Genomic DNA, 14,732 nt, shown 5'->3' on the forward strand with positions numbered 1-14,732 from the left:
ATATATGAAATCATATGGTATTTGTTTTTCTCTGACTTTTTTCCCTTAGCATAATCCCCTCTAGGTTATTCCTTGTTGGCACAAATGGCAGGATCTCATCCCTTTTCATGGCTGCACAATACTCCAGTGTGTGTGTGTGTGTGTGTGTGTGTGTGTGTGTACACATGTATACATATTTTTATCCATTCATCTATCAGTGAACACATGAGTTGCTTTCATATTTTGGCTGTTATAAATAATGCTGCAGTAAACATAGAGCTGCATACATCTTTTCGAATTAGTGTTTTCATTTTATTTGGGGTAAATACCTAGTAGTGGAATTATTAGATCAAATAGTATTTCTAGTCTTAATTTTTGGAGAAACTTCCATCCTGTTTCCTACAGTGACTGTACCACTTACATTCCTACCAACCATGCACAAGGATTCTTTTTCTCCGTATCCTTACCGACACTTACTTTTCTTGTCTCTTTGATTTTAGCTACTCTGACAGGTGTAAGGTGATAACCTCATTGTGGTTTTGATTTGCATTTCCCTGATGAGGCATCCATATTGGTAAGGAAGAAGTTAAACTGTCACTATTTGCAGATGACATGGTATTATACTTAGAAAACCTTAAAGGTTTGAATTCAGTAAGGTTTCAGATACAAAGTTAATATGTAGAAATTGGTTGTGTTTCTATATACTAATAGTGAAATAGCAGAAAGAGAAATTAAGGAAACAATTTCATTTACATATGTATGAAAAAGAATAAAATACCCATACTCATTTATTTTGAGAGAAAGAGAAAGAGAAATGGAGAGAGGGATCATCTCAAGCAGGCTCCATGCTGTCAGAGCAGAGCTTGAAGCGGGACTGGAACCTAAGAACCATGAGATCGTGACTGGAGCCAAAACTGAGAATTGGACACTCAACTGACTGAGTCACCCAGGGGCCCCACTCAGGAATAAATTTAACCAAGAAGGTGAAAGACCTGTACCCTGAAAACTATAAAACACTGATAAAGCACTGGAAGAGAACACAAATGGAAGAATATTCCATGCTCATGGATTGGAAGAATTAATATTATTAAAATGTTCATACTATCCAAAGCAAGCTACAGATTTAGTACAATCCCAATAGTCAAAATACCAACAGCAATTTTCATAGAACTAGAACAAATAATACTAAAATTTGTATGGGACCATAAGAGATCCTGAATAACCAAGGCAATCTTGTGAAAGAAGAACAAAGGTAGAGGTATCAATCCCAGATTTCAACATATACTACAAAGCTGTAGTAATCAAAACAATATGGTACTAGCACAAAAATAGACACATGCATCAATGGAACAGAATAAAGAGCCCAGAGATAAACCTACACTTATATGGTCAATTAATCTATGACAAAGGAGACAAGAAAATCTACAATGGGGAAAATACAGTCTCTTCAATAGATTGTGCTGGTAAAACTGGACAGTTACATGCAAAAAGAATGAAACTAGACCATTTTCTTACACCGTATACAAAAATAAACTCAAATTGTATTAAAGACCTAAATGTGAGACCTGAAATCATAAAACTTCTAAAAGAGAACATAAGCAGAAATTTCTTTGACATTGGCCATAGCAACATTTTTTTAGCTATATCTCCTAAGGCAAGGAAAAGAATGTAGAAAATGACACTACATCAAAATAAAAAGCTTTTGCACAGTTGAAGGAAACCATCAGCAAAATGAAAAGGCAACCTAATGAATGGGAACAGGTATTTGTAAATGATATATCCAATAAGGGATTAATATCTAAAAAATATAAAGAACTTATACAATTCAACACCAAAAAAACACCCAAAACAGAAACAAAACCCCACAAATAATCAATTAAAAATAGTCAGAGAACCTGAATAGACTTTTTTGTCCAAAGAAGACATACAGATGGCCAATACCAGTATTTACACTTTTTGGTGTTCAGATTATCACAGTTTTGTCCAGTAAGGGCCGAGCATAATGCCTTTTAATATCTTTTTTAGGTTTTAGCAAAGTTTTGAGAGGGAACAAAATTCTATGTATATCCATATCATTCCTGATGAAGAAGCTAGTGGCATTACTGAAATACCTGTGTTATGAAAAATCATACGCCAGAAATACTAGGGATTATAGGAAAAATAGGGGTAGGGCTGCCCTAAAAACCTGTGTCAGTTTGTAACTAGAATACTTTCAGGAACTTTAGAATCTGTAACAATATCAGAGCAGTTAAATTCATAATAAATTAATGCTACAGTATAGATAGGAGTTAACTTTAAAAACTGATGAAGATAGGGGCACCTGGGTGGGTCAGTTGGTTAGGCGTCTGAGTCTTGATTTTGGCTCAGGTCATGATGTCACTGTTTGTGGGATTGAGCCCTGCATCAGTCTCTGTGCTGACAGTGTACAGCCTGCTTGGGATTCTCTTTCTCCACTCCACCCCCCCCCGCCCCTCCATTGCTCATGCATGCTCTCTCTCAAAATAAATAAACTTAAAAAAATTGATGAAGATAGCTTAATGGAAGGGTACAGAAGGGTTGACGCTACTGAAATATGGTGACAAAGGCAAAATGCATAAAGATCAGAGAGAATGAGTCCAAGCACATGGACAAAATGATCTAAGAAGAAGAATGGGGGATGGATGTCATGTTTATTCTTGTGTTCCTGGAGGTGGCTGGCCCAGGTTCTGCTGTGCAGTATACTTTGCTCTCAGCTTCTTTAATTTGGTGCAAAAACATTAGCTTATAGCAGAAAATTAAATGAGCCAACAAGGTTTCTGTATTATATTGACGTCTTTTTCCTATGTGATATTTGCTTATGAGGTAATTCACAGTATTGAACATCTTCTAATAACACAGATTCTTTTAAAGTTTTGAAATAATTTCAAACTTTCAGAGAAGTTCCAAATGTTGTACAAATAACTTTACCCCCAAACAATTTCAGAGTAAGCTTCTAACTTGGTGCCTCATTACCCATTATTACTTTAGTGTTATTTCCCACACCCTAGGACATTGTCCTATAAAAACCATGGTACTGACCTCATAATCAGGACATGAGCACTGAAATATGGCTACCATTTAATTCCAAACATCATTAACAATAGTCCCAGTAATATACAGTCCAGAAGCACAGGTAATAATAGTCTTCACAGTTCTTTACTTTCCTTCCCTCAGGAATAATCCCTCAGTCTTACTTTGACCTTCTTGACCTTGATAGTTTTGAAGATAACAAGCTAGTTATTTTGTAACATGTCCTTCAGTATGCGTTTATCTGATGCTTACTTACAAGATTATGCATCTTTGGCAGGTGTGTTAGATAAATGATGCTGTGTTCCTCTCACTGCATACGCAGGTGGCACCTAACTTTGGTTTGTCCTGTTATTGGTGGTTAACTTTGATCACTTGATTAAGGTGGTCTCTGGTAGGCTTCTGTACTATAACATCGCTTTATAGGGGATAAGTATTTTGTAAGGGGAGGTTCTTTGAGACTATGTGAATATTTTGTTCCTTACATTAAGCTTTAAATTTTTTAATTTAATTATGTGGGTGTAGTTTTTTTCAATGTGTTAAAATCCATTACTATCATTATTTGTTTTATTGTTTGAATTGACCCAAAGTTTGGCCAGTGGAGCACTGGCTTCTATATCTTTTTGACATGTTCTTATCATGTCTTAGTTTAGTCTGAGTTCCTACTTACTTTCTAGCATGATGAGACATTCCAGGTTCATCTTGTACTTTCTCTGCACCAGTGCTAAAATCAGCAGTTTCTCCAAAGAGCCCTAGTTCGTTTTGGTGGTGAATGGCTTTTAGAAACCAAGATAAAGGAATAGATGTATGTATATACACGTATACATGTTTACATCTATATTTCTTTATATATCTGTTTATACTGAAAACTACTAGTATGCCTCTTGTTTTCTCCGGTTCTAATCACACACAACAGGCTTTGTTCAAATTCTCCCCCTTTCCATATAAATAACCCTGTCTCTGCAGTGAGAAAAATATGGCTCCCTCTTATTTTTAATATGTTTACTTATATGATCAGTCCCCCTGTATGTAACCAAAACCCTTTCTTTGCTGCCACCTGCCCCTACTCAGGCTCTGGCCTCTCACACCAGTGCCTTCTTCTCCCTTCTCAGGCTCTCACTTCCTTTGCTGGGAATATGATTATAATCACGTAATTGATTTGGGAGCACCTGGGTGGCTCAGTCAGTTAAGTGTCTGACTTCAGCTCAGGTCATGATCTCGTGGTTCATGAGTTTGAGCCCAGCTCTGGGCTCTCTGGCTCTCTCAGAGCCAGCTTCGGATCCATCATGTGTCTCCCTTTCTTTCTGCCCCTCCCCCACTCTCTCTCAAAAATAAACATTAAAAAAATATTTAATTGACTTGTTCTTTAGTAAAAGGCCATACAATTTCCAGTTATTCACTGCAGTAACTGAAACAACTTGCTTACAGTTCATTGAATACCTTGGAAAATCCTGATACAAAATAATAATATTCTTGAGTGTTAATAGTCTCATGGTTATTCCATCTGTCTCTGGTCCTGCATGTTAAATAAGTGTTTCCCTTTCTCTTTTCCCTCATATCTTGTTCACATGTTCATTTGTCGCTTATTTTATATATATACACATATTTATATTAATTAAATATAAGATAAATGTAAATATTTATTTATATAAATATATATATCATTTCCAGTGTTTATGTTTCTTTTGACAAGACTAAATGCCAGTTGATGGAGGAAGCTGTATCTTTTTATCATTGAATCTGTAATGCCTAGAACAGTGCCTGGCTTAGGCTCCCAAGAAGCCTTCAGTTTATTGATTGGAAGGTTTTGTTTGGAGCATGTAATGTACAGCATAGTACTAATCTTTTTTTTTAAACAAATAATTCTTAATTCTTTTAGAAGCTGGATAAGAAATCATCTCCATCCACAGGAAGCCTGGATTCTGGAAATGAGTCAAAAGATAAACTATTGAAAGGAGAAAGTGCACTGCAGCGAGTCCAGTGTATCCCTGGCAATGCCAGCTGTTGTGACTGTGGTCTGGCAGACCCGCGGTGGGCCAGCATCAACCTGGGCATCACCCTGTGTATCGAGTGCTCTGGGATCCACCGGTGGGTAGGCCTGCCCAGGGCGGGGGGAGGCGGGGGAAGACTTCCTTTGGGTAAACACGCATAGTAAATTATTGTGTCGCATTGGTTAGGGGTCCCTTTCCATTTGCCTTAATTTGACTGTCATTTGTATCCTTGTCCCTTTTGTAGTGTGGATAAAAATCTAGTTTGCGGGGTGCTTTAGAGGATTTTGTTTTACCGTTTACCGTTTAAGAACTCTCCTTAATTTACCTACCTGTTGAGGGCTGTATCAGCGACTATATCCCATTAAAGGAGAATAATATAGTCTTTTTTTCCTCGCTTAGGAGTCTTGGAGTTCATTTTTCAAAAGTACGATCTTTAACTTTAGACACCTGGGAGCCTGAACTTTTAAAGGTAAAATAAAATACTTAGAAATGTTTCAGAATTTCACATAAAATGTCAAGATTTTAGAATCTTTAAAAAAAAATTTTTTTTTTTAATGTTTATTCACTTTTGAGAAAGAGAGAGAGTGACAGTAGGGAGGGGTGGAGAGAGAGAGAGACTCTCTCTCTCTCTCTCTCTCTCCAAAGCAGGCTCTAGGCTCTGAGCTCTCAGCAGAGAGCCCAACACGGGGCTTGACACAAACTGTGAGATCATGCCCTGAGCTGACGTCGGACACTTAACCAACTGAGCCGCCCAGGCGCCCCAAGATTTTAGAATCTTGATTTATAAAATGTATGAGTTTCTAGGGTTGCCTTAGGTGGCTTAGTTGGTTAAGCATCCCACTCTTGATCTCTGCTCAGGTCACGAGTTCAAGTTGTGTATTGGGCTCTGCCGGGTGTGGAGCCTATTTAAAAAATAAGTAAATAGGGGTACCTGGGTGGTTCAGTCAATTAAGCATCCAGTTCTTGATTTTGGCTTGGGTCATGATCTCATAGTTTGTCGGTTCTTGAGCCCCACATTGGGCTCTGTGTTGACTGAGCAGCACCTGCCTGAGATTTTCTCTCCCTGACTGATTTTGCCCCTCCCCCACTGGCAGGCATGTGTGTGTACACTGTCTCTCAAAATAAGTAAATAAGCTTTTAAAAATAAGTATATAGAGTTTCTCCATGCTTACAATAAACTAAATTGTATTGGAATGCCTCTGAGGCTATTTTGTTAAATCTGGTGTTTTCATATTGGGTTTTTTTTTTTTTTATGTTTTATTTATTTCTAGGAGAGAGTGAGAGACAGCGTCAGCAGGGGAGGGTCAGAGAGAGAGGGAGTCACAGACTGAAACAGGCTCCAGGCTCTCAGCCGTCAGTCAGCACAGAGCCCGACGCGGGGCTCGAACCCACGAACCGCGAGATCATGACCTAAGCGAAAGTCGGACGCTTAACCGACTAAGCCACCCAGGCGCCCCTCATATTGGGTTTTTTAAATCGCTAAGTTTATGTAGCATTCTTAACTGCGAGTCACTTCACCTTTTAAGAAAAACACATTCCTACATATTTTATGGCTTCTTAAAGAATAATCTTCAAATATGTGCCTTAATTTTAATCTTTTATAATCACATAAATTTTTGTTAAAATTATGAGATGTATGAGTGCACTCCCTAATGGATTGGTATTGCATATTGTTATCATTGAGCCATTTTAACATAGGACTTTTTGCAAATTTACGTTTCTCAAGGTAAGTCAGCAAACTAAGTCATCCCTTTTCCTTGTGTGAGGACTCATAATACATGAAAACGCCATAAGTAATTTTATTTTATCATTATTTTTTAAAATTTATTTCTGAGAGAGAGAGAGAGGTACAGCGTGAGCAGGGGAGAGTCAGAGCGAAGGAGACACAGAATTTGAAACAGTCTCCAGGCTCTGAGCTAGCTGTCAGCACAGAGCCCGACACAGGGCTTGAACCCATGAACTGAGAGATCATGACCTGAGCCGAAATTGGATGCTTAACCGACTGAGCCACCCAGGCTCCCCCGCATAAGTAATTTTAGATCACAGCTGGATTTCTGTAAGATTTATAAAACTCATATATTGGTTACTAATATATTCCTTTTAATTCCCACCATTTAGTTATCATCTTGTAAAAAATATATATATTTGTTTAGAGATTGTGGTATATTCTGCATTTATTTCTGCCTGAAAATTGTGGGGTTTTTTTTTTTGTTAACGTTTGTTTTATTTTTGAGATAGATACAGTGAGAGCAGGTTGGGGCAGAGAGAGAGAGGGAGACACAGAATCAGAAACAGGCTCTAGACTCTGAGCTGTCAGCACAGAGCCCGATTCAGAGCTCAAACTCACAAACCACAAAATCATGACCTTAGCGTAAGTCAGGCACTTAACTGACTGAGCCACCCAGGCACCCCAAAAATTGTTTCTCAACGTACTTGTATTTTTATTTCAACCCATAGATAAACTGGTGATCTTTTCAATTATGTAAAGTAAAAGAAAAATCAGCTTTGTGGAATTATTGCATAAACATCTGGATGAAAGTAATAAATTGGTTCCTAAGGTGGAGCCCTAATTAGATAGATTCTATTAATTGTTATGAATTTAAAAGAGAAGAAAGTGGGGGGAATGAGAGGTAGAAATCTAATTTCTGCATCAGTTTTGTAGATGTGAGCTTATTAATAAGTTCAGTTTTTAACATTTGTTTGAAACATAGCTGTCTGGTACATTAACATAATTGAAAATTTTAAACAAAATATTTTGCAGTTCTTTTTTTTTTTAATTCATTTATATATTTTGAGAGAGGGACAAGGGGAGGGGAGAGAGAATCCCAAGTATGCTTGCCCTGTCATCACAGAGCCCTACGAGGTGGGGCTTGAGCTCACGAGTCCTGAGATCATGACTTGAGCTGAGATCAAGTGTCAGATGCTTAACCCACTGAGCCACCGTGGTGCCCCTTTTTGCAATTCTTATATATAAAATATAAGGAGAAAATAGCTTACTTCCATTTTGAGTTGTTTAAAACTTAGTCTGTTTGGTCTCAGTCTTCTTTTTTCATTTAGTTTACCAAGCATTGTGAATAATCTGCAGCATTTTGCTAGCCATCGTTGAGCGAAGATGAGTGAGGAGAAACCTACTAGTGGCAGTCTTCTAGGGGGAGGAATTCTGGTAATGGCAAAATGACAATATTGCTCTTAGTCCTTGTCTCATTTTGTTTTAACTCTAAACTTTGTGGGATCAGCATTTACAGAATGTGTGAAAGGAATGAGTTAGCTGTACTTGCTTTAAGGACTGTTACAGTATTTTTAGGAATTTGTAGCTTATTTTCCTATTTTCTTGCCAAACAGCTTATGTGTGAATTGGGAAATGATGTTATAAACCGAGTTTATGAAGCTAAAGTGGAAAAAATGGGAGTAAAGAAACCACAACCAGGACAAAGGTACTAATTTCAATTATCTCCATGTGTTGTTACCTTTTTTTTTCCGTAAGCAGGAATATACTATGATTTTATTTCACTATAATTGATATGTAATATTGAAGCAGACTGTTTAGAAGAGAACAGTACTGCTTCTGTTAAAATATGGCTATCTCGGGGCACCTGGGTGGCTCAGTTGGTTAAGTGTCCAACTCTTGGTTTTGGCTCAGGTCCTGATCTCACGGTTCATGATTTTGAGTCCCGTGTTGGGCTCTGTGCAGACAGCATGAAGCCTGCCTGGGATTCTCTCTCTCTGCCCCTCCCTCACTGTCTGTCTGTTTCTCTCAACATAAATAAAGAATTAAAAAGTTTTTTTTTTTTTAAAGATGGCTATCTCTTTTCTTGGATATGTATTAGATAATTATTTTTTATTGATTATATAATAAACTACAGTCTCCAGATGACAGTCTCAAAAATTAAGTCTCTACATAGAATGCAAAAGCTCTTAGCAGTTAAAGTAGACTGATTCTGTATTTGGCAGGGCTTTAAAAAGAGATCATCTGTTTGTTAATGTCTCTAAGGATCAAGTTTCTATTACCAACAATGAATAATTTTACATTGTTTAACTTAGTTCAGTAAATCTGTGAAACACATACTTAATACATCGCATTATGATGTTAAAGAATTAAAGGCAAAAGAGAAGCTTCTGGTGTGGGAGGGAGTACTTAATTGCTATGGTTGAAATTATACTTCCAATTCTCTACATGGAGGCTCATTGAATGAAGTGTCTAAGAGTGCCTTCAAGATACGTAATTATTTTTTATTGTTGATGTTGCTTTTAGTCTTTATGATTCTTTAGTTTGAGCGTTAAAATTTTATTTGCTGTAATCCTATGTTGGGATTTTATCTTTAACTAAATCTTTATGTATAATCAATAATATTTTAAAGTTACTGTTTTCTGCACTAATATCACTTAAATGAGATTATTTGATAACACATGGCTGAGTTATTTCAGACCTTGAAATATCTTCTATTTTAGCCAAAGACTTAACCATATCAAAAGGATATAATAAGAAAAGGTATAAAACAGATTTGGTATTTTTTGATTGTTTCATAAAGTTTAAAATGTGACATATTTTCTTCCTCCTTATTTAGGAATGCTATGTTGTTTTAAAGTACTTGTCTTAGGAAAAATTATGGCCGTCAAGAGTGATAGTTCAGTATGTGACATTTTCTGTTGGAGGAAAATGAAATTAAAGTTAATTTCCATAAATTTTTATAATTTTCTTTGTCATGTTTTCCATTTTCTTGGAAATGTTTTCATTTCACTTCAAGGGAATATGTATGGAAATGAATGAGCACAGAAATTCAGAGAATAAGAGACTACCATGTTAATACTTGTGATTTTTCATTTAGTTTATTGTTTGTATTTCATTTGAACACGAGATCGTAGGTTATTACATCTTTGGAAAGGAAATATGTTGCATAATGTCACAAATTTAGTTTTAACTAGCAATACATTTAGTGGCTTTTTTGGAGATATTCAATATGTAATGGCTTCTTTTCAGCCATGCTAAGATTAGATTAAGCAGAACATCATGACATTTTTATGTGTACCAGACAGGAGAAAGAGACATATATCAAAGCAAAATATGTGGAGAGGAAATTTGTGGATAAATATTCTATATCATCATCACCTCCTGAGCAGGAAAAGAGGATTGTCTCCAAAAGTTGTGAAGAAAAGAGGCTGAGCATTTCTAAACTTGGGCCAGGTGACCAAGTCAGAGTGCCTCCCCCAAGTTCAGGTATTACAGCTTACTTGTTAAACTGAGGTCGCTTTCTTCATCTCTGAATTAGTAGCCATTGTAGATTATTTAAATGTTAGGAAAAAACCCGTTGTCTTCTGCGTATTATAAAGAAAAAATGGATTTCTATGTCTTTAAAATGGTTAAATTTAAAGATCGTCTTGGTAATTCACATTTCTAGGTAATGTGTATATTCTAGGGAATAAAACTGCTTAAAATGCAAGGGGAGATGGGAATTATAAATCTGTCATGGCAACAAGCCCTAAATATCTTATTAACCACCTAATAGCCTTCCTATTTTTTCCTCCTAAATTTTTCCCAGTAACGTTTTTTCCTGCCCTTTTCCCTTCTTACGGCCTGCTTTGTGCTTTGCTAACTTGCATGTCCTCAGTGGTTGCTGTAAATAGCGACGAGGCCAGGCGGGAGTCTCTGTTCTGTCCTGATGAGCTAGATTCACTCTTCTCCTACTTTGATACTTCTTCAAAACTACGTAGTAGTAAGTACTACTCTTGTGGAGCATTCCAAGTCTGTGCCAGTGGTCATTGTGCGGTGTGGCCATTTCTCTAGATGTTACCCATTGTCTCAGAATTACACATTACTTACAGTCATATAATTAATTAAGTTCTTTAACACCCCTGACCTATTATGGGGTAATGAGATGTGTTGTGACTCTGAAGATAAGTTTATTGTCAGGCTTTGTGATTGATTCATATTTTGATAAGCTAAGTGTTCAAAAGGATTAAAATTGTGTTAAATAAATGTATTCTGCTGGTGGCTGAGTTCATGTTGATGTACCTGAGCTCATTTTAAAACTTGTTGTTTGTAGTAGATTGTTTTCTAACGGTGTGAAGTTTAATCACTAGCTGATTTTTCTTTAAAACAGTCAAAAGTAATGATAGTGGAATCCAGCAGATTTCTGATGATGGAAGAGAATCTTTACCCTCCACAGTGTCTGCCAATAGTTTATATGAGACTGGTGAGTTTTGGTGAAATTCAATGTTAATTGGTATTGTTTGCTGAAAAATGCATGTGGTTAGTGCTTAATCTTGATTAAAGAGTTTCTTTTTTTTTTTTTTTTAATTTTTTCTTAATGTTTTATTTATTTCTAGGAGAGAGAGAGAGACAGCATGAGCAGGGGAGGGTCAGAGAGAGGGAGTCACAGACTCTGAAACAGGCTCCAGGCTCTGAGCTGGCAGTCAGCACAGAGCCAGATGCGGGGCTCGAACCCACGAACCGTGAGATCATGACCTAAGCGAAAGTCGGACGCTTAACCGACTAAGCCACCCAGGCGCCCCTGATTAAAGAGTTTCTAAAGGAAGTGGTTAGCCTATTAGATGGTATTGTTAAATGAGAAAGCAGATTTGGAAGTTTTCTTCTAAGCCCCATGATATGGGCTAAAAGTGCCTACTCAGTTGCTAAGTATACTTCTTAGTCCACATGAACTGTATGTTTCATTCAATTTTTATTTATGTATTTATGTTTTTACTTTTGTGGCTATCTTATCAGGAGAAAGAGATTAACAACTCCCTCCCCATTATATTTTTCTTTGGATCTGTGCTTTCTTCCTATATTTTCTCCTTCATGATTTCCTTGTATTTGGTCTTACAGAATATTCAGGATCGTGAGCATTTTTTGAATTTTTTGAATTGCTTGTACTATAAATTGTGATGATATTGGACCATCCTAGGCATAAAGTGAGGTTTGGTCTAGTAGTAAAATTCTTCAGGGATTTTTACCACCTCTTGTGAGTCCTTAAATCCATGCACATAGGAACATACCTCATTTTAATCTATAATTAACCTCCCATTGCATACCAGCAGGACCACAAAGGCTTACTATACCAATCAATGTCTTTATAAGAGAAGTTTGGGGAGTGATCAGTGATCAGGGAATAATTAATTTTTGTGAAAATCTCCCATTAGCTCATTTTGTTAAATTAGTTGTTTCTTTTACATCTTTTACATTGTGGTACATTGTAGTAAGAGCTCATTTTAAAAATGTGGTAAGACATACATAACATAAAATTTATCATCTTCACCATTTTTAAATGGACAGTTGTGTGGCATTGAGTTTGAGTTTCTTGACCTTTGTGCTGCCATTAACCACAATCCAGGCACAGAGCTTTCTTCATCTCACAAAACTGAAACCCTGTACCTCTGAAACAATAACTTCCATTCTCCCCCTCCCTGCTCACTTTTATGGGTGTATTTGTGTTTGCTTTTCAGAAGGAGAAAGGCAAGATTCTTCTGTGTTTCTCGACTCTAAACATCTTAATCCTGGACTCCAGCTTTATAGGGCTTCATATGAAAAAAATCTTCCTAAAATGGCTGAGGCTTTGGCTCATGGTGCAGATGTGAACTGGGCTAATTCAGAGGAAAATAAAGCAACACCACTTATTCAGGCTGTATTAGGGGTATGAATTCATACATTGTGAAATATAAAAAATCATAATTCATTCTGATATGGCTTTAGCATTATTTTTTGCTTTACGAGATGGGTTCAAAAGTAGAAGAAAATGCTAGTAGTGATTTCTGAGTATCACTGTGATTATGTAAGGTCAATTTTTTTTCTCAATGGAAGATAATTTTGGTAATGGAAGTAGAGTCTTTTGCTAAATCACAAAGTGCAAGTTGAATCCCTGTTAGAAGTCATTCTTGGGAGGAAAATAATTTATCATTTCTCTGCTTTTATTGGGGAGTGTTTTTCTTTTGGGGGAAAATTAAACAGAAAGGCTATTAAAGACCTGTTTTTAATACAAATATATATTATTGTTTGCTTTTTGTACATTGTTATCTTCTTTTTTCTTCTAAGGGTTCTTTGGTGACATGCGAGTTTCTCCTACAGAATGGTGCTAATGTGAACCAAAGAGATGTGCAGGGGCGGGGCCCGCTGCACCATGCCACTGTCTTGGGGCACACAGGGTAAATTGCAGGGCTTGCATATTTAACTAGGTTTTATTTGAAAACTTTGAAATATCGTTTTGCTTTTTCTCAGGTTAAGGCCATTGAGTTTGTAAAATGATAACCTTTCATAATGACTTATATTGTCATGATGGAATTTCAATGTCATGATGGAGATTAAAAATCTCCTGCAGAAAAAAAGCTACTGTTACTTTTCAGAAAAGAACATTGTAAAGCTTATTTTGAACTTTACTTGCCGTTTATATACATCAGTTTTAGTATTTAAAACTGTTACTGAAATTATGGTGATTTTTTTTTCAGATAACTAACTCTGTGTATGTATATGTTTACATATATACATAGCATGCACATTTGGGGGGAGTTTTGTAACTTTGGATATTTTAGTTTTCTCATGGGGGGGTAGCTAATGTCAAATTTTAAAGTAAATTTTAGCCTGTGCTATTGACTTGGAGGCTTCTGAAGAAATATTTAGACTCACAGAAAATAAAGCCTTGAAAATTGACTTTTTTTTAAAAAATGGACTTTCTTATAGAAGGTACAAATGAAGTCAAAATGTTGATCTTAAATGAAAAATTTGTGTCATAGATCATTGTTTTCAAAGAAAATATCTCAGGATATCCAATTCTTACTACCCCAACAAGCAAGAAGCTGTTCTTTCTTACGTTTATTTGAAGCATTTTTTATTTTTTAAAGCATTTTCTGTTTTTATTGTAGTTTACTTTCTTTCCTTCTGTCAGCAAAGAGAGTTCAATGACTTCATCATAAAAACTTTTGTATACTTAAAAGTGATTGTATTTAATTCGTCTTGTGTATTTTCTTCTTAATCATTGTTCCCATTTTACTTTTAGACTCCATTCACTCATTCTGTCATATTTCATTTTTGTCAGTTTCTTCAAGTTATCAATATTTGTGGAGGATTACTTTATACTCTTTGCTGTTGAGTTATTGTTGATATGATGTTAACATTGCCTTGACTTTCTTCTTTCCCAAATAATGACTTTAAGTGATTCTTTTTTATATAAGTTTATGGAAACATGTGTACATCTTTTTCTGATACTATGTGAGGATAGGGACCATAATTTATACATCCCACCATTCTATGTAGCACCAAGTTAAATTGGCAAATGCCTTGAGATTTATGAAATGCTGATCATGGTAAATTTTTGTTAGAGCCAGTGTTCAATAAATAGTTGTAGAATAAGTCCAGAATTTCCTAGTGAAATGCTGTTTATGTTAGGTAGTGCTTTTTATTTTTTTATGGTGAATGCTATTTTTTTCTCTTACTGGTGGTATATCAAAAATGCTGTTTCCTTAAACAGGCAGGTATGTTTATTTCTGAAACGAGGTGCCAATCAACATGCCACTGATGAAGAAGGGAAAGACCCTTTGACTATAGCTGTGGAAGCAGCCAATGCTGATATAGTGACCTTGTAAGTGTTTTCTTTTTACTTGATTATTTTTCAGACAATGTAGTACTTGCACAGGGTTTGAATGTAGTTTCTTGCATAGGTATGAACTATAAACTTGGCTATTTAATGTGTGCCATGTACCTCTCTAATCACATTAAACGTATTAAGCACT

General features: G+C 36.1%; 1 protein-coding gene across 3 annotated transcripts in view; it reads left to right on the top strand.

Annotated features, from left to right (window-relative positions):
• The window catches only part of ACAP2 (ArfGAP with coiled-coil, ankyrin repeat and PH domains 2), a 147,749-nt gene that overhangs the window by 119,879 nt on the left and 13,138 nt on the right, over positions 1-14,732 (top strand). For 2 of the 3 annotated variants that reach the window (XM_077754350.1, XM_077754351.1), the window contains 8 exons: positions 4,904-5,112; positions 5,415-5,484; positions 8,358-8,449; positions 10,046-10,230; positions 11,114-11,206; positions 12,456-12,643; positions 13,042-13,151; positions 14,471-14,581. In XM_077754350.1, coding sequence (XP_077610476.1) covers positions 4,904-5,112; positions 5,415-5,484; positions 8,358-8,449; positions 10,046-10,230; positions 11,114-11,206; positions 12,456-12,643; positions 13,042-13,151; positions 14,471-14,581 — 1,058 coding nt within the window. The remainder of the gene's footprint in view (positions 1-4,903; positions 5,113-5,414; positions 5,485-8,357; positions 8,450-10,045; positions 10,231-11,113; positions 11,207-12,455; positions 12,644-13,041; positions 13,152-14,470; positions 14,582-14,732) is intronic. The other variant, XM_077754352.1, reaches the window with a different exon arrangement.

This window comes from Crocuta crocuta, unplaced genomic scaffold (genome assembly GCF_008692635.1).
Source record: "Crocuta crocuta isolate KB4526 unplaced genomic scaffold, BGI_CrCroc_1.0 scaffold70, whole genome shotgun sequence".
In the NCBI taxonomy this organism is placed as follows: Eukaryota; Metazoa; Chordata; class Mammalia; order Carnivora; family Hyaenidae; genus Crocuta; species Crocuta crocuta.